Raw genomic sequence first — 22,893 nt, forward strand, 5'->3', positions numbered from 1 at the left:
TCTCACTAGATAGCACCACATAACGAGTCTGGATGTTGCGTAGTGGATGTAATTTAGTGCAGTCGACCACCAGGATACTAGAGACTTTTACTTTTATTTAATTAGGTTTATTACTTTTAAAATCTGTATATAATATTGAAAACTACTTTATTTTTGCATTTTATATATATAACTTTTATTTAATACATTTTCTATTAAGAAATATGTATTTAAAAACGCTTACATATATGAAATTTAAATTACACAAAAGAAAAATTAGATTTTTGTAGCTCCAAAGCACATTAGTTTAAAATAAAAATGAATGAAATATGATGTTTGTATGCCTGTTTCAAATTATTTGAATGTAATAAAATCTTATTATGAGCGCAAACTAATTTTAGTAAAATGACATGATCCAGAGAAAATTCATTTATTTAATATTTTAATCTAATGATGGAATTGGAAGGTCACAATGTAATAATTTTAACTGATTATAAATTTTTTCTAATATCTGAACTTTATGTCTTTTATTGCATATTCTTTCTTTATTGAGTATGAGTAATTTTTCTAAGTAATTTAATCGGTTTGGTGGCATTTTTGTCCTTTCTATTTTATTGTAATTTCTAATCCCAAAATATACTTAATATTTTTATCATCCACAGTATCTATTTGATTTTATTAGTATTTATCTCTGTCAGCCTACGCAGTTTTTATCCTCAACTATTCTACATTAATTTACCTTGGATGTCTTAAAGACCAACTAATATAATAATTCATCTCTTTATAAGATTCTAATGCAAATATTTATTTTCTTTCCTAGCCAAGCATGCACTTATAAATTTTCCAGTACCAGAACATTTGATTTTGTATTATAGCAGACCATAAGAATATGATCAACATGTTATGGAAAATGGACATTCATTTCAATGTTTATATTGATAAATCAAAACTTTGACAATTTTTTAGCTTTGACAATTTTTAGTTTTCTATGACAATTATTTAGCTGGTTTTCATTAATTAATTTAATTTTTTTTAGTGTTTTATTTTGTTGCTGTTTGTCTTTGCATATCCAAAGCACCATTTTCATACAGTCTGATTTTTATAATTTACTTTATATTTTTCAATATAAAGTAATTTGTTAATAACATATCAATAAGATTAAACCGAAGTAAGGATTAGGAATCAAACCTAACAATTTTAACATCCACAAAAACGTTAACTTTTGAACAACTTAACATTTAATAGCTGAATCATCAAAGAACAAATTCAATTAGCACAGAGGGCAATATGCTATTAAATTATTTGAATTTTCAAAAAAATAAAAATAAATTTTATATATATATATATATATATATATATATATATATACATATTGGTGATTCATATTTCAGAAGTTTTGGAAGTACAGGCTACATCAATTTAATTAAATAATATTCATTGGTTTCAATTTTAAAAATTGGTCATATCTGTTATTCTCTTGTTTATGAGATTTACATATTACATACATGTAACTGCATTACACATTAAGATTCATCAAGTCAGAGTGAGTTATTAATCATAATTTCAGAATTTGAATGGACAGAAAGATAAAACTGGAAAATAATGCACTAAATTTTATCTAGCATAGTTTATTCATTTTTTTTATTACTACACTAAAATTCAAATATTTAACCGCTGTGTCATCCTAAAAATGTGATGACTTTTGATCACCTGTTTGATTGTAATCGTTTTGTTTATAACTTCAGAATCTTAGTTTATAATGAAGGTTCTGCCTGGAATTTGTGAATTAGTTGAACAGCGTGCAAAAATCCATTTTTTGCTTTCTGAGGGTAAAAAAAAACCGGTCAACATTTACTTTAACATGACCAGACAGTAATGACAATAGTTATATGAACCACAAAAACTTTTACAAGTGGGTAGAACAATTTAATGGCAGTTAACTTTATCGACTGACAAACACCAATCTAGACATCCAATTGAAATTTAAATCCAGTACTAAAAATTTGGGTAGGTTTTATCATCACAAAAGCCCAACAGATTACAGTTGAAATTAAAGTTAAAAATATACAGGTGTCGGTAAAGTTCATAATATTATCATCAACAGTCTCAGGTACCATAAAACAAGTTCAAGATGGGTTCCAAGAGAACCTATCTGCTTCATGATAAAGCCCGGTTTTACACAGCTCAAGTAACTTGAGAAACCATCAATCGACAAATTGCATTGGAAAGTATAACCTCACCCTTCAAACAGCACTTGGCCCCATTGGATTCCACTTGTTTGGTCCACTGAAGTAGACGCTTTGTGAAAAGAACTTTAATGCCAATGATGAAATAAAAGAAAATGTTTAAATAAACTGGGACAAGTGCATTAATGTTGCTGGAGATTATGTAGAAAAGTGAAAAAGTGTTACATTAATTAAATAAACCATTTTAACTCCAAAACAATTTGTGTCTTAATTATTGAATGACCCTTTTATATTCTCTATTTTATACATATGATACAAGAATTCATTTATTGTCATGGTGAATTATGGTAACACTTCTTTTTAAATATTAATTGTTGATTACTTATTTTCAAATATTGAGAAAATTTCTCTTTCAGAAGATCCTGTCAGAGCTAATTATGGAGCTTTGTTAAAGCAATGATTACTAATGCTTTTATTGATAAGCGAAGTAAACTTTCAAAAAATAAGAAATAAAGGATGTGATATTTACTTTCAACTCGCTACTAAAGAAACTAGACAATTAGAAAAAAAAACCTTTGAACAAAAACTTTTTTGAGCAATTTTTCCTGTTGAAAAACATTAATTTAAAAAACAAGTATTTAATGAGTATTAACAGTAATAAAAATATAATTTCCTGTTAACTGAAATTTTAACTGCAGATTTTTATTTAAAAAAAAGTAACACTGGATAAAATCCCACTGCTTGTTAGATTAAATTATAGTTCTTATTTGTGAAGGCAAAGAGGAAATACTAGTCATTAAAGATAAATAAAAAAATTGTGGAGTCAACCTCAAAGATGTTGATCAACTTATATTGAAGACAAAAAAATAAGAGTAGTGAATTAAAAATTAAGCAGGATATAACAAACCAAAGGTTGCACATAAAAAATGAAATAAATAACTGCAAGTAGTAATTTTTTTATTATTTTAAATATAAAAAAAAATTGTTAAACTCCATGGAAAATAAAATAAATTGTTTTGGCATTTGCGCTATTATACAAAGGGAAAGCATGGTAAATCTTGGTCAGAACAGCTTACAGTGTTTTATGTCTGTAACAAATAATAATACTGTAGACAGTAACATTGTAAACATATGGTACAGCATATAGTACATTGTAAAGAAAAATATTTGATAATTCATTTAATTAAAATATAATCTTCATTATTATCAATTTTTTTTTATACTAAGTATCTATTGTTCCCTGTAAAATATTAGCTTTAAAAGATTTAAAGTATAATAATAAACATTATTTAATAAAATAATGAATATTTTTAACAAAATTATACTTTATGAGTGTACAAGTAATAATAATAATAATTTTTTTATTTTATTTTATTTTTTTATTTTTTATTTGCTTTGATTGTGCAACAGAACAGTTACAAAACCTTTGTATGCCGCACAATATCACATAAAGTCACAAAAGAACAGCCACGAGTCAACAACCCACATATAAATTAAAAATACAATATTCAAAACACAACAATAATAATAATAACAATTACGCAGTCAAATACAAAAAAATAATTAGAACTTTAAAAACAGTAGCTATGGAGTGATAATAAAAACACATAGATGAAAACATACAAAAACAAAACACAATATTACTAATACATTCCAAATAAAACAAGTTATAAGCAATAATCCTTAAAAAAACAACAATAATTCTAAAATCATGAAAGTGAGCATTACACCAAGGACAATAACCCATCGCCACGTAACCCTACAACGACTACACCTCTTATTTCGCTAATCGAAGACGTTTAAGTTCAAATCTTATATCATTAAGTTCAGACTGGAGGGCACGAATTATTTCCAGAACTCCCTTGTCAACAGCAGACCGCAGAGATTGAAGCAAATCCTTATCACCAATGATATCGCTCTGCTTATAACAGCTATCACAAACCACCTCGGGTGGATTCATTGAAAGACCCTTATCATTCAAAATATATTCATCACCCTTAACAGACAGCATATCTCTCCGAATAGAACCACTAACAGTACCATTATCAGATTCAACGTTGTGTCCAACAGAAGTGTTATCATCGATAATGACATGCTTCTTTATGCAAGAGCCACATTTAAAATTCTTGCTCTGAGAATACAATCTAACCTCCTCCGCCGAAAGTCCTAAACATTTTTGATGATACCGAATTTTGCACACCACACAACGAAAATACTTCTGTTTCCCAAAGAAAACCTCATCACTTAAAATGCTCGGCATCGTGAACAACGTATGAACCAGAAAATCAAAGAAAATCACTTAAAAGAAGTAAAAAGGTTAAAATCACGTAAATAGTAATAATAATAATAATAATAATGCCCTGAGGTAGATAATCCCCACGTCTGGAACACAACATCTACGTTCCACGTCCAGGGCGGCAACAGCTGTACTCACGTACATTACATATAGCTGGCTAACGGGGTTCCGAGTATTGTTTCTCGGATATGCTTTTTTCAGCCGATTTTCATCAATAGGCCGTATTACAGGACTGGACTTCGCGGCCACCTGCAGATACGAAATTCCTAACGAATATGGAAATGGATTGATACTGCCTTTAGAGCTGGCGATGTGGCGGCCACGGTCAAGTTATTTGCAGGTGTAACGGAGACCTTTCGCTGTCCACATGCCCCCCGCGATGGCAAGCATGTAGTTAAGGTGCCCATGTTGTTCGGGGCATGGGAGCCCTGAAAGCCTCGGTGTGTAAGGGCCTGGAGTCGGTGCAGAGACTGCGCATCCGCTCTCTGCCAGGACATATGCCGGTTCCACCGAAGTACCGGAACGGACCTCTAGGGTTGGTAGCCCTGGAATGGGGGTGTACCCCAGCGGCTAACCTTACTGCAGAAGGGATCAACTGTTCATGAATAACAACCAAACGTGGCAGAGGGTTCACGTAAACACCCTCGTCTAGAACCAGCCGTTTCGCCTGAGGCAAAACAGCGAAAGAGCGCAGAATCTAGGAAAATTGAAGTTGAGGCTAGGAAAAGCTTGCAAAAAGCTTTCTTCCAAAGCGTTCCAAAGCCAAAATACTTAGTTATTACAAAAGAAGACGGTAATTTCTCGAAGGTGAGTCCATTTCTCATTGCTCGAGAAATAACAAAATGTGCTGGAGGCCCTGTTAAGGAAATTAGGAAAACTTTCACGGGACTTCATGTAGAGACTGTAAATGATATACAGTCTCAGAAGATCCTAGGGCTGAAAAAGATTGGAGAACTGGCTGTACATGTCGATCCCCACGGTACGCTCAACACCTCAAGGGGTGTAGTCGTCTGTCGGGATCTTCTAAATTGTTCGGAGCAAGAAATTGTTGAGGAGTTGTCATCACTTGGAGTAATAGAATGTCGCCGATTGAACATGAGGAGGAATGGCGAAGTCCTACCTTCTGCCTCTCATGTTCTCACATTTAACCGGCCTACATTGCCGGAAAAGATAAGAGCGGGGATACATCGTTTGGATGTGCGGGCATTTATCTCGCAGCCAATGCGATGCTTCAAATGCCAACGCTTTGGCCACACCGCTATCAAATGTGAGAGAACGCAAATATGCGTGTGCGGCGAAGAGGTGCATGCGGGAGAGCCGTGTAAAGAGCCTCCTACCTGTATTAACTGCAGAGGACAGCATTCCTGTAGATCCAGGAACTGTCCTGTATACAAAGACGAAGTAGCTGTGCAGGAAGTTAAAACCCTGAAAAAGATCAGCTACTTCGAAGCAAAGAAGATCGTAAACGCCCGCAGACCTAGAGCAACAACAACCTATGCTCAGGCTGCGGCTGCTGTTCCTGCTACTGTTCCAATTGCTGTTGATGAGAGTGCAATCATCAACAAACTTGCACCTACCTTGGCTGGCTTAATTGAGAGGATAATTGAAAATAAAATGAAGCCTCTCAGCACTAAAGAACCTGTTAAGCCAAAAATAATTGTGCAGCCTCCTGAAGACACATCTCCAAAACAGAAAGTAGCTCCAGTACAAAAGAAAACGGACACTAAACCTGTAATCCAAGTCCGTCTTAGCGAGATTTTAGTGGATGAAAAGAAAGTAACAGCTACAGAGTCTGTTATGGAGGCTCCCCAAGCCTCCTGTAACTGAAGTGGCCTCTAAGCTTCAGAGGCCACAAAAAATTTCACAGGGGGGACGAGTGTCCCCCCTTCCACAGGCGGTGACCGGTGCGACCCCCGTGTCTGGGGTCGGCCAAGTTGCCGCCCCACAATCGGCGTCTGTAACCGGTGCCGATCCATGCCCGTCGTCGTCGGCGGCTTCGGTGGTCTCCGATTCGGAGACCGGAAGCTTCACGGGCGACGACCTCTCCTCGAACACGATGCTGTTCGTAAGATGGAGAAAAAAAGGACAAAAGGGTGGCCGAAAGGCAAACCCAGACGATAATATAATTTAAAATCAGCGAGTCGATAGTACAATGGAACATCAATGGATGTTTTTCAAACATCCATGAGCTCCAACGCTTGGTACATGATGTAGACCCGATTTGTATATGTCTGCAAGAAACGCATTTCCGCCGAATGAAAATTTTAAATTAAAAGGATTCGATACATTTCGGCGAGATCAACCGCCAAATATTAGAGTTAGAGGTGGAGTAGCCATACTAACATCGACCAGAGCTACCGCCGAAGCTGTTGATCTAAATACAAACCTGCAAGCGGTCGCAATTAGAATGAAGCGTCCGTTTCAGGTCACTGTTTGCAGCATATACTTGCCGAATTTTGATTGGAATAAGGATGACATAGCAAGATTAATTTTTGAGCTCCCCCACCTGTTTTACTGGTGGGTGACTTTAATGCTCATAATTCCTCTCTGGGGATCGGATCGAGTAGATCCCCGCGGAAGAGAACTGGAAAGGTTCCTGATGAATTCAGAACTTATTATTTTAAACGATGGATCAGGAACCTTTTTCAATGCCAGAGATGGATCGACGTCCTGTATAGATCTTGCACTTATAAGCCGATCGATAGCACCGAGGTACAGCTTCCATGTCTTAGACGATTTGCATGGAAGCGATCATTTCCCGGTGCAAATTGTAACTGATGTTACAAGAAAAACATATCCCATCTTTAAAAGATGGTTATTTGATAAGGCAGACTGGACGAGCTTCACAGCTAGAACGATACTCTCTGAAACAACTGGAGTTATCAGAGACAATGTCGACGCCATAACAAATACGATACTTGACTCGGCATCGAGATATATTCCCAAAACAACTGGGAAACTTACGAAACAATGGTGGAACGAAGAAATAAGTGAAGCTATTAAAAGAAAGAAAAGAGCGTATAACGCCTTCAAGAAACGTCATACCCTACAAAATCTTATTGCCTTTAAAAAATACAGGGCGTATGCAAAACGTCTCATGATTGACTCGAAGAAACGATCCTGGCAGCAATACGTGTCATCCATCGACAGAACCACTACTGCGTCAGATGTTTGGAGAAAAGTGAAGGTGATTTGTGGGCGTAAAAATTTTGCGCCCATAACTATCCTTCAAGATGAAGATGGAATTAAGGACACTCCAAACGAAATCGAAGAGCTATTATCCAATCACTTTGAGAATGCCAGCAAAACTGCCAATTACAAGGAAGGTTTTCGGACCAAAAAAGAAGAACTCGAAGGTCTACTAAATTTTAGAACTGAGTATAATTACTCATATAATGTACCATTTAAAATGGAAGAATTCACGAAAGCGTTGGAAAAAGCAGGCAACACAGCTGCTGGTCCGGATGAAATCCATTATAATATGATCAGGCAGCTGAATACCACTGCAAAACGCAGATTATTAGAACTTTATAATCAAATATGGCGGGATGGAAAGTACCCGCAGCAATGGAAAAAAGCTCATGTTGTTCCAGTACCAAAGAAAAATAAAAATTGAACAGATCCCAGTAGCTACCGTCCTATTTCCTTGACGTGTGCTATGGGAAAAATACTGGAAAAAATGATTAATAATCGACTCATCTGGGTTTTAGAAAAAAAAAACCTGATATCACCATATCAAGCAGGTTTTCGACAGTACCATTCCACCACCGATCAAATGATCAGCTTAGAGGACGTTATATATAACAGCTTTATTACAAGGAAACATTGTGTCGGAGTCTTCTTTGATCTTCAGAAGGCTTTTGATATGACCTGGCGTCATGGTATAATGCTCCAGATACATGAATGGGGCATTCGTGGAAATCTGCCAGTCTTACTGAGCAACTATATGAATGACCGTACTTTCCAAGTACGAGTCAATAGCGAATATTCATCTGTAAGAAATTTGGAAAATGGCATACCACAAGGTTCGCCGTTGAGCGGTACCTTGTTTACCATTGCCATTAATAAATTGATATTAGCCATTCCAGTAGAAATCAGCAAAAGCGTCTTATGTTGATGATTTGGCAATTATGTATGCCAGCAACAAGACTGCTTTGGTGAGGTACAAATTGCAACGAGCGATCAATGCTCTAAATGAAGTTGCAAGGAATAACGGATTCCAATTCTCACCAGAAAAAACGTGCTGTGTACACTTTTGTAGGAAGAGAATTCCTCATCAAAGTCCTGCGTTGACAACTGATGATAATCCAATACAATATAAAGACAACGTAAGATATTTAGGACTAGTATTGGATAAATCCCTTACATGGGGATTACATATACAGGAATTGAGTGATAGATACAAAAGAGCCCTAAACATTATAAAATGTTTATCGAACTTAAATTGGGGCTCAGACAAACTCATGCTAATTATAATTTAGTTGCCAACACCCAATTTAAAAATCATAATAGAAGAATATACACATGGAAAACACCAGGTGATACTTCAAGGTATCAGATAGATTATATCATGGTTGAGCAAAGATTTAGAAATCAGCTTGACTGTAAAGCTTACCCTGGAGCAGACATTGATAGCGACCATAATTTAGTGATAGTGAAATGTAGATTGAGGTTTATAAACCTGAAGAAAAATTATCAGATGAATTGGTGAATTTAAAGAAGCTTGAGGAAGAGGATGTAAAGAAGATTTTTGAGCAGGACATCGCAAGAGGTCTGAGTAAAAATGTAGAAGAAGAATGGAATAATGTTAAAAGAAAATTCTTAAATCAGCAGAAGTGAACTTAGGCGGAAGAAAGAGATCTGATAGAAAACCTTGGATATTACAGGATAAATTGCACATGATGGATGAATATAGAAAATATAAGAATGCTAGTGATGAAGAAAGTAAAAGAAACTATCAACAATTAAGAAATACTATAAACAGGAAGTGCAAACTAGCAAATGAAGAGTAGATTAAATAAAAGTGTTCAGAAGTGGAAAGAGAAATGATCATTGGTAAGATAGACGGTGCATACAGGAGAGTTAAGGAAAATTTTTTAGTACACAAATTAAAATCTAATAATGTGTGAAACAAAGTGGTAAACCGATTTATCATATGAAAGGAAAGGTCGATATGTAGGTGGAATGTATTGAAGTGCTATACGGAAGAAATGAGTTAGAAAATTGTGTTATAGAGGAAGAAGAGGAAGTTGAAGAGGATGAAAGGGGAGAAATAATATTGCGATCTGAATTTAAGCGAGCATTAAAAGATTTGAATGGCAGAAAGGCTCCTGGAATAGATGGAATACCTGCAGAATTGCTATGCAGTACAGGTGAGGAAGCGAGAGGTAGATTGTACAAACTGGTGTGTAATATTTGCGAAAGAAAGGAAGTTCTGTCAGACTTGAAAAAGAGTGTTATAGTCATGATACCAAAAAAGGCAGGAGCAGATAAATGTGAAGAATATAGAACAATTAGCTTAACTATTCATGCATCAAAAATCTTAACTAGAATTCTATACAGAAGAATTGAGAAGAGAGTGGAAGAAGTGTTAGGAGAAGACCAATTTAGTTTTGGGAAGGGACAACGGAAGCAATTTTAGCGCTCAGATTAATAGTAGAAGGAATATTAAAGAAAAAAAGCCAACATACTTGGCATTTATAGACTTAGAAAAGGCATTTGATAATGTAGACTGGAATAAAATGTTTAGCAATAAAATATGTGTAAGAGAAACTTGGATGATCGGAGTACCTGAAAAGAAAAGATTAGAAGCTTTTGAAATGCGGTGCTGTAGGAAAATGTTAAAAATCAGATGGGTGGATGTGGCAAATGAAGAGGTGTTACAGCAAATTGATGAAGAGAGAAGCATTTGGAAAAGTATAGTTAAAAGAAGAGATAGACTTATAGGCCATATAAAGGCATCCTGGAATAGTTACTTTAATATTGGAGGGACATGTAGATTGGAAAAATTGTGCAAGTAGGCAACTTTTAGAATATGTAAAACAAATTGTTAGGAATCTAGAATGTAAGAGGTATACTGAAATGAAACAACTGGCACTAGATAGTGAATCTTGGAGAGCTGCATTAAACCAGTCAAATGACTGAAAAAATTGTGCAAGTAGGCAACTTTTAGAATATGTAAAACAAATTGTTAGGGATCAAGAATGTAAGAGGCATACTGAAATGAAACAACTGGCACTAGATAGTGAATCTTGGAGAGCTCCATCAAACCAGTCAAATAACTGAAGACAAAAAAAATTGTAATATTGGATAAATAATTTTTTTTTATAAATGTATATTATTTGCATATGTGTGTTCTTTTTGTCTTAATGTTTTGATGGTCTTTTTTTGGGATATCTTCACCAGAAAACTTATATTCGCATTTTAAAAATTATTATTTTTAAACGCGTATAAAGAATAATTACTTTTTTCTATTCATATCTTTTCTGTTATTTATGTGTTTTAATATTTTTATGGAATTTTCAATTTTTAAATCTACATTATTTTTTTATTAAGTGTTCAGTTATGTTTATATTAAATAAATTTTAATTATATTTCCCCTATGTTTATAGAGTTACTATTTAGGTTTATATTTTTATAAAATAAATTGTATGTAACTATATACTGTACATGTAAATAGAGATGGTCAACTTGAGGTGGCCATCTTTGTTATCTCAGAAACTATAAGTTCTTTGAAAAACTTTTATGGAGAACCTTCTCTTTATTTTTCTTTGTATTAAAAATATAGTATTAACATTTTTGAAATCTTCACCCTTCTTTCAATATCTTTATCTTTCTAACTTCTTTATTTCAGATTGAAACTATTATGTTTTTATTGTTTATTTTTTGGTAGAGAATAATATTTTAAGACATTTTTGTTGTGGATATTTTTCTTTAAACCCAGCCATTACAGATCTATGAACCGACTATAATAAAATTATAGAAACAATTTTAATGCTAAACTGTAATTATCAACATTTTTTTTGTATTGATGAAAAATGTTGTACAACATCCATGTAGAACACACTGCCAACATCATTAAACATATATAAAGGATGTGTAAAGGACCTTTACATCAGATTCTATAATTTACCAAACTATTAATAATATTTTCAGGAGATTGACAGACTACATTTTTGGTGCCCATCTGTATTATTTTAAATGGAAATCTAATGTATTAGTATCTGATTTTCACATAATATTTTCAAATTTTGAAAATTAAGTAAAGTGGAAAATAATTAATGAAAAGATTAAAAAATTTTTACCTTGAACAGTAAGATTTTAGTTTAATTTATTAGGAAGAAAGAATTACAACAGAATTGCAGTGTCAGTTGACTTTCAAAAGTGGTCACCATTGATAAACCAAAGCGATCAAACAGATATTGTTAATATTCTTATTTAACAGACTTGCAAAGCGATGAAGTCTGATAGGGGATGGTCACTCTCCAATGCGAAACCAGCATGCTTAAGGGAATGTGTCCACTAATACCTCCCTCCTGTGGGGTTAAATCACCTACACTATAACACATACACACACAAAAATTCAATAATACAAAGAGAAACAAAATGTAGGAAAAATGTATTTTTCAATCCATGCTTTCCTCAGAACATGGGCTGTACCATTAAGCGCTATGTCCTTTATTCTCAACTTCCCTGGCGCTTTCTTCAGATTTTGTTCCAAGTCCTTGGGATCATTTCAAGGCCGTGATATATTTGGCCCTATCTTTATCTTCATGCTTTACATCCTGCTGACCTCAATCTTGAGATCTTGATATTCCAATTTCTTCTTGCCAATTGTTTGCATAATATTTGCATACTTCAGCACTGAGATGTCTATCAGCACCACATTTTGCTCTCTGATCCTTCAATTAAACATCGGATCTATTCACATTTTATTATTATTCTTTTTTAATTATGATATTAAAAAATAGTTGTGAAAAAAATTTGTAGTAAAAATCAAAAATAAGTAAGTAATCGAAATAATAGTTTTCAATGACATTTTTTTAAAATAAATAATATTAGTAACCAGTAAATAAACAAATTCATTTTTGTAAAAGATAAATTTATAATCATTGTTATTTTCATATTTAAAATAGTAATTTAAATACATTTTATTAATTTAATTGATAAGCTTATAACCAGCTGATATATATATATATATATTTTTTTTTTTTGGTTAAGTATATATACTGTTAAATATATTTAAAAAAACTTATCATGCTAGCATCAAAAACTAGTTATTTTTTAAAATTTAATAACATTAATTTTTGCTAGGCATTACAAAAAAGGTAACTTTTTTGCCAAAAAGATTCATATGTATTTTAGTCAAATAAAATGAATTAATTTTAAGATGTAAGTTAAAAGATGTTCTTTTTTCATATATTCTTTATCCTTTAAGAATAATGAGTTTTTAAAATACCACCGTCAGGTCTTTTTTTAAGTAAAAAAAAATTCCTAAAAGTATGTGTCATTAATATCAAAATAGTAAGAGGCTATGTAAACTTTATCAAAGTTTTCATGTTTCATCTGTTTGAGAAATGTGAAATATAATAAAATGCCCCCCTATATTTAACTATATTTCTTATAAATAGTTTATCCAGCATATTTTGTTCCTTCTCTGCTAATTAAAAGTGAGTATACTCGTACAAAGGTTTCTTCAAACTGTTTCGCTATGTTGTTGCATACGCTTTCTCAATATGTTCTGGTCCAGGCTTTTCTTGTTCAGAGTGTTATGGATTACAGAAGGTGTATCATATAAATATTTTTTGTATTTTTTCTCTCTGCTTGTTTGTTTAACCCGTTCTATTTATATGCTTGATTTTGTAACCGTTATTTTTTTTTGCATTTTCAGATTTGAATTCTCTTAATTTCCTTAATTTTATATATGCTCTATAGATCATATTATAATATAGATCTATACATAATTTTTCCTGCTTTTCTTACCATGAATGGTGTTAATCTTTATATATTGTATTACATATTGTAATATTCTCGTTTATCGGTTTCTTTTTTACGTAATTTTTTTATTGTTTGATTTATTTACCATATTTCTATATCCAGGACCTTCCGGTTGTAATTAATATTATTTTTTACTTTATCATTAAACATATTCAGTTTATATAGTGTTAATCTTTTATAATGGGAATGTAAAATACCAGAATGTTTTACACATGATTATTCCAAAGTAGAATACTGTGTTTGTTCTATATCAGGTGTTATTTCTACAATGTTTAGTAAATATATTTGAGATATCATTGAAATTTGTGATTTTTCCAGATTGCCCATAGGTTAGTTGTCAGGTAGTAAAAAGTGTATTAGGGTGAAAATGATATGGAAGGAACAAACGTTCAGGTTCTGGGAATATGTAGGGTGATAGAAAACCTTTCGACACACTTGGGTTCTGTTCAGTTCTCTTCCATCTGCTTACCAAGATTATTCTTATAGCTAAAACCACATTCCATGATAAATTAAGTAATTATAATCACTATGATAAATAAATCTTTTATAATGCTATTTATAAATAGGTGTTATTTTTTTTTATTTCCAGCTTAATGAATTGAAGAATGAGAAAAAATGAAGGAGAACTTTTGTAGTCTGGACTTAATGTACAAGACCAGTTCTAACTGTATATTTATCAATTATTTGTACTATTGTTAGTAATATAATCACAATTATTAACAATTTAAAAAAAATTCAAAAGAGAAAGAAGAAAACATAAATTAATTAAAGAAAACTGGTATTGACCTATTAAAGAATTTTACTTTTTACAATAAAGATTAAATTAAATATTTTTTTGGAACCATTTATGTCTTAAAAACAATTTTAGATTACAGAGAGGTTGACTACCAGAAATAGTTTGACTGTATTTCAAAACTATACTATACCTGAAGTTCAAGATCACCCATAGCAGGTCGGTGACACTTTCTGCTCGTTGATAAGTTAACTCTGATCCTTTTTCCATTTACAACACACCCATTTAATCTTTTGACACAGTTGTTGACATCATTTGATATAATGCTAGAATGCAAATTAAAAACTAGAATGACAATACAATTAACTAAAGTAGTTAATTTCTAAATTTATTCTAATAAATTCACCACCACCATAGTCAAAGCATCCTTAAACTTAAAAATGCTATTTAAAACAAAGAATATTTTGACCCATGGGTAACCCAAAATATCTCCCTTAGAAGCAATTGCATGATTACTAATGTGCTTAACACAGAAAGAAAAAAACCTGGATAGATATAGTATGGTGCTTTATTTGTCTAATGAATAGCAAATGGACTGTTCTACTGCAATGAAATGAAATACTGATTTGCTGTCATCTAGGTTAAGTATGACAAAGTCTGCAATAATCTCTGTTTTAAGGCTTTAACAATATGCACATAAATGTCACTAGCCCTACCCAATATTAGAACATACCAAGAGTTTGGAAGAGAGCAAAAACTCTGATAGTCACTAATGCAGCTTTGGATAGAAGTGCATTCCAGAAGAACTTCTATTTCAGCAACAATATAAACCTACAATTATTGTCCCTTTAACATACCTTGAGAGTGTTACAAGTAGTGTAATATCTGACTTCAGTTCCACTGTATGTTTGTTTATGCCACTGTGGTTGTTTTCAATTTTGTGCATTAAATTTCGAGTGAGTTTGTCAATAACGATATATTATTTGATGGTGTCACAGGAACTTTCATTTTGTAATTACGAGGCATATTCATAAAGTAAGGGCAGTCTGATCATTAACGTGAGAAAAGGTTTTTACTTACAGTTTTAGTTTACTACAAATCTACTTCACTTTTCCCCATAACCGCCATTCAGTTCTAAGCACTTTTTGTAATGCAGAGGGATTAAAGATATGCGGTGCAGGCATTCTTTAATTCCTCTGCATAGAAGTTCACCCCAGGGAATTGAACCAGTTGACAATGGTAGCCTTGAGTTAGTCATTTTCAAACTGTCATTTCCAAGCCACTTTTACAAATGCAAGACGTAGTCGCTAGATGCAAGGTCAGGACTATGTGGAGGGTGGTCAAAAAGTTTCCAAAGAAAATCTTGAATAGTCTTTTTGGTTAAGGCAGCAGTGTGTGCATTGTCGTGAAAAAGGATTACGCCAAACAACAGTTTCGCACGTCTCGGTTTGGTAAGCGTTTTGCAGTAAACGTCAGCTGTAATTGTTGATCCACAATCCATGAAATCAACCAAAATGACATCCCTTCATCCCAAAAAACGGTAGACAACATTTTTCAACTCGAGTACAGAGATTGCTTAAACTTTTTCAGTTTTGGGGAACTTCAATGGCAATTTTACTTGTTTTTGCTCATGATAGTTGACAAAGAAAATTTGATACAATCTATTTTTTAAATGGCAAATCAAATTTAAAAAGTAATATTTTTATAATTTAATAATATATTTGAAACAGTTATTACAACATTCATAGTCATTCTTGTGGTCTTCTTTACTGACTAGTGTTGTGAATCTCACGTTTGCATCGGCTTATGTTATTACTAGCAGCTTTTTTGAGTTAGGCATTCATGTACTTAGAATGCGGTCAAAGTATGCTGGATTTTAATTAAATAGGCCTATTCATTTAGGGCTTGAAGCTATCGACTATCAGTTCATAGATTCAAATAATTTGAAACTTAACCAAATTTTCTAATTGTTCCTCCTTATAGAGTTCTGGTCTCGTACTTTTAAGTCACCTCCCGTAATGAATTCAGATAAAAATTAGAGCTTTTGTGCAATACTTCAAACAGTTTTAACTAATCGCGTTTAAAATAAAGCTAAGAGATATAACTGTTGGGGCAAGTTACAAAAATAAAATTACACATAGCTCATATTTGCCAAAAGAATATTGGACTTTATTTTTTAACAGAATGAAATCAAAATTGCATAACCATATTTATACAATACATAAATACATTATCACATTTTAATGTTTTGTTAAGACTGCACAAAATCTCCATGTGCGAAATTTATATACAACAAACCTTTGTAAAGTATAGGTAAATTTGTTACCTTTAATGTTTATTTTACATACACAAAGTATATAATAATACAGAGTATAATGATAATATCTTATTATTTAACGGGCGATTTACCTTACTATTTAGCAGGTGATTACAGTTCAATGAAAAACACTAATATCTTGCTATTCACTTACACAGGAAGTAATCTGGACTATCATAACAAAGTTTAACAGATTACTGTACAAAGAATAAAATTAATATCTTGATATTCACTTGCACAAAATATAATCTCACAATCGTGAGGGCACGATTGTGATATACGTTGGGCAAGATACGGATTATCGGAGGACCAAAATAAATAAAAATCTTTTTGTAAATTTTGGAAAGTAATTTGAAAATATGAACAATGACATTTAACAGATGAGGTAAAGATGAAAATTTATCAAGAAAATAAGGAGATGGGAGAGGAGTGATTTATGTCAAAAGGAGAGTTTTCCAGGGATGAGGATGCGGAGTTGAAAGAATAGATCTGAGGAACAATTTTGTATGATCTGTTACGGTTGCTAGCCACAGCCGTAGCATCTGAAGCAAATGGTAGAGAGACAACATATCGTCCTTCAGCAGTTCGAGTGGTTGTAGTGTGAAATAAATTTTCACACCGTTGATCATCCGGATTGGGAGGCTGTGTATACGTAACTTCCTCGGTCTCCCAAAGTTTACGATGAGTGTTGCATATTTGCATGTCGAATATTTGCGGGGATTTTTTTTTTTCTAAACCTAGCTGCAAAAGAAGAAAATTTTCTAAATTTATGTTGAGGCTTTTTAACGCATTGATGTAAGAAATGTACGTTGCCTTAAAATCAGAGAGGTAATTTTTACGATCATCGAACTGGAAACATTTTATACGACTGTAAAAGCTATTTAAAGAGAGCGCTTATTGTCATACCTAGAAATTAAAATATCATAAGCAACTTGCGCATTACCAGATAAATATGTCCTTAAAATCTGCAGTTTTTGTTCAGGAGAAAAGTGGGAATTTTCATGGACGGAATCTTTAAACAAATTGTGGAAATTTACCCAGTCGTTGAAATTGCCTGAAAAAAATAAGAATTTTAAATTTTGGAGTTAGTAATAAAGACTGAAAAACTGGTTTAATATTCTGTTTGAAATCAGGAGTTCTGAATTTACAAGTTTAATCGGACAAAACAATACTCTTCGAAACTCTTGTTCTAATGGTATGTTCTAATATTGGGTAGGGCTAGTGACATTTATGTGCATATTGTTAAAACCTTAAAACAGGTTCTGCTGTTTTACCTTTAAAACTGCTATTCTTAACATTATATTATAAGAGGAAAAAAAGAAAATGGAACTGAATACTAACTGATTTTGCAAATTCAAATATTCATGGAAGCTGACTTTGTAATAAAGCAAAACCATTCAAACTGCTGTTCATCAACTTTGGACTTAGTATTATTTATAGTATTAGGGCAACAAACTTGTTTTAGTTAACTTAACAGATTCAGTGATTGAAATCATCGAGAGCATTATTAAAATTGAAGATAATACAGTTTTACATAAATTTAGTCAAGGTTTAGATAAACAAATAGAAATTTAAAAACTATTTTAGTATTTAAATATTTATAATTTAAATAGAATATCAGTTTTAACCTCCTTATGAATCATGAGACCTTGCCGTTGGTGAGGGGCTTGAGTGCTGAGGGATACAGAGTAGCTGGACCGAAGGTGCAACCATATCGGAGAGGTATCTGTTGAGAGCCAGACTAAGGAATGATTCCTGAAAGAGGGCAGCAGCTCTTTCAGTAGTTGTTAGGGGCGTGAGTCACAATGACTTAAACGGCCATATCAACATCACTCAGTCCTCTGAGTACTGCGCAGCTGAAAGCAATGGAAAACTGCAGCTGCTTTTTTTCCAATAAAATGTGGCTCTCTGCATTTTTATATAACAATGATGGAGGCGCCTTCCTTGGTAAAATATTCTGGAGGTAAACTAGTCCCCCGTTCGGATCTCCGGGTGGGGACTACTAAGGAAGGGGTCACTAGAAAATTAAAAAATAACATTCTACGAGTCGGAGCGTGGAATGTTAGAAGCTTAAAAAAGGTTGGTAGGCTAGAAAATTTAAAAAGGGAAATGGATATGATAAATGTGGATGTAGTAGGAATTAGTGAGGTTCGGTGGGAAGAGGAAGGCGACTTTTGGTCAGGTGATTTTAGAGTAATTAACTCAGCTTCAAATAATGGGCAGGCAGGAGTAGGTTTCATAATGAACAAGAAAATAGGGAAGAGAGTAGAGTATTTCAAAACACATAGTGATAGAATCATTATAATAAGGATAAAATCAAAACCTAAACCGACAACGATTGTTAACGTCTATATGCCTACAAGCGCCCATGATGATGAGGTAGAGTGTGTATACGAAGAGATTGATGAAGCAATTAAACACGTAAAAGGAGATGAAAATTTAATAATAGTTGGAGATTGGAATGCAAGCATTGGAAAAGGCAAGGAAGGAAATATAGTGGGTGAATACGGGCTGGGCAAAAGGAATGAAAGAGGGGACCCCGACTTATAGAGTTTTGCACGAGGTATAATTTAGTAATTGCCAACACCCAATTTAAAAATCATAATAGAAGAATATACACTTGGAAAAAGCCAGGCGATACTGCAAGGTATCAGATAGATTATATCATGGTTAAGCAAAGATTTAGAAATCAACTCGTTGACTGCAAAACTTACCCTGGAGCAGACATTGATAGCGACCATAATCTGGTGATAATGAAATGTAGATTGGGGTTTAAAACCTGAAGAAAAGGTGTCAGATGAATCTGTGGAATTTAGAGAAGCTTGAGGAAGAGGAGGTAAAGAAGATTTTTGAGGAGGACATCGCAAGAGGTCTGAGTAAAAAAGATAAGGTAGAAAATGTAGAAGAAGAATGGGAGAATGTTAAAAAGGAAATTCTTAAATCAGCAGAAGCAAACTTAGGCAGAATAAAGAGAACTGGTAGAAAACCTTGGGTTTCAGACGATATATTGCAGCTGATGGATGAACATAGAAAATATAAGAATGCTAGGGATGAAGAAAGTAAAAGGAACTATCGGCAATTAAGAGATGCTATAAACAGGAAGTGCAAACTGGCGAAAGAAGAATGGATTAAAGAAAAGTGTTCAGAAGTGGAAAGAGAAATGAACATTGGTAAAATAGACAAAGCATATTACTTTGGAGCTGTTTTATAAATTAAGTAGTGATTAGTATTAAGTAAATCATTTTTATCTAAATTTTATTTAGTCATTCACTGTTAGAGACTTTTCCAAGTTTAACCATCCCCTTGTATTAGCAATTTACGCTAATGTAAGCCGTTATCCATTTAATTTTTATTTTTTTGAATAAGTTAATTTATTATTTTTGACATTTTAAACTTATACTAGTGTTAAAATTTAGATAATTTTTAGTAAGAAATACTATAAACAGGAAGTGCAAACTAGCGAAAGAAGTGTGGATTTAAGAAAAGTGATCAGAAGTGGAAAGAGAAATGAACATTGATAAAATAGATAGAGCATACAGGAGAGTTAGGAAAATTTTGGGGTACATAAATTAAAATCTAATGTACTAAACAAAGATGTTACACCAATATATAATATGAAAGGCAAAGATGATAGGTGGGTGGAATGTATTGAAGAGTTATACGGAGGAAAGTAATTAGAAAATGGTGTTATAGAGGAAGAAGAGGAAGTCGAATAGGATGAAAGGGGAGAAACAATACTGAGATCTCAATTTTAAGAGAGCATTAAAAGATTTGAATGGCAAAAAGGCTCCTGGAATAGACGGAATACCTGTAGAATTACTACGCAGTACAAGTGAGGAAGTGACTGATAGATTATACAAACTGGTGTATAATATTTATGAAAAAAGGGAAATTCCGTCAGACTTAAAAAAAAAATGTTATAGTCATGATATCAAAGAAAGCAGGAACAGATAAACGTGAAGAATACAGAACAATTAGCTTAACTAGCCATACATCAAAAAGCTTAACTAGAATTTTGAACAGAAGAATTGAGAGGAGAGTAGAAGAAGTGTTAGGAGAAGACCAATTTGGTTTCAGAAAAAGTATAGGGACAAGGGAAGCAGTTTTAGGGCTCAGATTAATAGTAGAAGGAAGATTAAAGAAAAACAAACCAACATAGTTGGCATTTATAGACCTAGAAAAGGCATTCGATAATGTAGACTGGAATAAAATGTTCAACATTTTAAAAAAATTTGGGTTCAAATACAGATAGAAGAACGATTGCTAAAATTTACAGGAACCAAACAGTAACAGTAATAATTGAAGAACATAAGAAAGAAGACATAATAAGAAAGTGAGTCCAACAAGGATGTTCCCTATTCCTGTTATTTTTAATCTTTACATAGAGCTAGCAGTTAATGATGTTAAAGAACAATTTAGATATGGAGTAACAGTACAAGGTGAAAAGATAAAGATGCTATGATTTGCTGATGGTATAGTAATTCTATCTGAGAGTAAATAGATTTAGAAGGAACAATGAACGGCATAGATGAAGTCCTACGCAACAACTACCACATGAAAATAAACAAGAACAAAATGAAAGTAATGAAATGTAGTTGAAATAACAAAGATGGACCACTGAATATAAAAATAGGAAGAGAAAAGATTATGGAGGTAGAAGAATTTTGTTATCTGGGAAGTAGAATTACTGAAGATGGCAAAGCAGGAGCAATATTAAAATGCTAAATAGCATAAGCAAAACGAGCCCTTTTCAGAAATATAATTTGTTTACATCAAAAATTAATTTAAACTTCAGGAAAACATTTTTGAAAGTATATGTTTGGAGTGTAGCTTTATATGGAAGTGAAACTTGGACAATCCGAGTAACTGAGCAGAAAAGATTAGAAGCTTTTGAAATGTGGTGCTACAGGAGGATGTTAAAAATCAGATGGGTGGAATGAAGAGGTGCTGTAGCAAATAGATGAAGAAAGAAGCACTTGGAAAAATATAGTTAAAAGAAGAGACAGATTTATAGGCCAACATATTAAGGCATCCTGGAATAGTTGCTTTATTATTGGAGGGATAGGTAGATGGAACAAAATGGGCAGGCAGGCAACATTTGGAATACGTAAAACAAATTGTTATGTATGTAGGATGTAGGGGGTGTACCGAAATGAAACGACTAGCACTAGATAGGGAATCTTGGAGAGCTGTATCAAACCAGTCAAATGACTGAAGACAAAAAAAACTAATAAATAAGCGAGTGCTGAAAAATTTATTTGATACTTATAATGATGCAATATGATGAATTAAAACCTTTAAGCCAATGAATGCCATTGTTATAGATTTCTTCACTCACTTTAGTTGGTATCTTGGGCAATGGCCTACCTGATTGTGCCTTGTACATATGTTAATAATTCATTATTATGCTATTAATTAATGTTATTGTGCATTAGTAAGAATGCTTATTGTATATATTGGACTTGTATTTAAGTAATTCATGTATATATTATTATAAAGTAACTTACTTTCATTTTTTCTTCAAATACTTGATTTGACACACAGTTGCGATGAGTGTATGATTGTGTCCTGTTTACTTGTGAAATTCTACCACCCTCATATTGCTTTTGTGATATATTATTACAGTCATTATTTTCATGAACCCTTTGAGATTTATCTGAAATAGGTACATTTTATTACCACTTAATAAACATTTTATTTTTGTAATGATTTAATACATTTATTATAGTACTAAGGTGTTGTATTCATTGAGAGTCATTGCTTAGAGGCTGTTAATATAATCTAGAGACATTCCTGACATGTGAAGAACAGTATTCATACAAAAAATATTTATAATAAAATGTAAAAAATATAATAATATTATTAATATTTTATTATAATATAATATTAAATAAATAAAGTTTTTAATTTGTGTATTATTATTATTATAATATATAATATAATTTTATTATAATTAATATAATAATACATATAATATATTTATTTTATTTATAGTATAAAAAATGTTTTTTTATATTTTAAAAATCCATTTGTGTATTAAAAACATTTTATTACACAATTTAGTTAAATATCTCATTACAAAAGTTTAAATTTCAAATAAGCTTTTCTTAATAAGTTGGTAGAGGCTCTGAAATCTGAGGATTCGAGAAAAAGTTATGAATAACTTTTTTGTAATTAATTGTTGATTTTTGATAACTAGATTTAGGAAATTTATATATTTCTGGTGTGTTCTTATCAAGCTAGGGGTACAATTCATCCCATTTTTCATCATTTTGCTCCTTAGATTCCATTAGTTTTATTACATAATCAGTCAATTTTTATTACAGTGTATTTTTCTCCACACAGCCAGATCTGAAAAAATCGATTGTAGCATAGTAATAACCAA

The 22,893-nt window shown here is 32.5% G+C and overlaps 1 protein-coding gene across 7 annotated transcripts in view; it reads right to left on the bottom strand.

Annotated features, from left to right (window-relative positions):
• Positions 1-3,105: 3,105 nt before the first annotated feature.
• LOC142331434 (uncharacterized) overlaps positions 3,106-22,893 on the bottom strand; it is a 46,501-nt gene continuing 26,713 nt past the window's right edge. For all 7 annotated transcript variants that reach the window (XM_075377331.1, XM_075377327.1, XM_075377326.1 and 4 more), the window contains 3 exons: positions 22,016-22,164; positions 14,385-14,517; positions 3,106-3,253 (listed from right to left, as the gene is read on the bottom strand). In XM_075377331.1, the coding sequence (XP_075233446.1) occupies positions 14,503-14,517; positions 22,016-22,164 (164 nt within the window). In that variant the 3' untranslated portion in view covers positions 3,106-3,253; positions 14,385-14,502. The remainder of the gene's footprint in view (positions 3,254-14,384; positions 14,518-22,015; positions 22,165-22,893) is intronic.

Source organism: Lycorma delicatula, chromosome 10 (assembly GCF_047948215.1).
Source record: "Lycorma delicatula isolate Av1 chromosome 10, ASM4794821v1, whole genome shotgun sequence".
Lineage (NCBI taxonomy): Eukaryota > Metazoa > Arthropoda > Insecta > Hemiptera > Fulgoridae > Lycorma > Lycorma delicatula.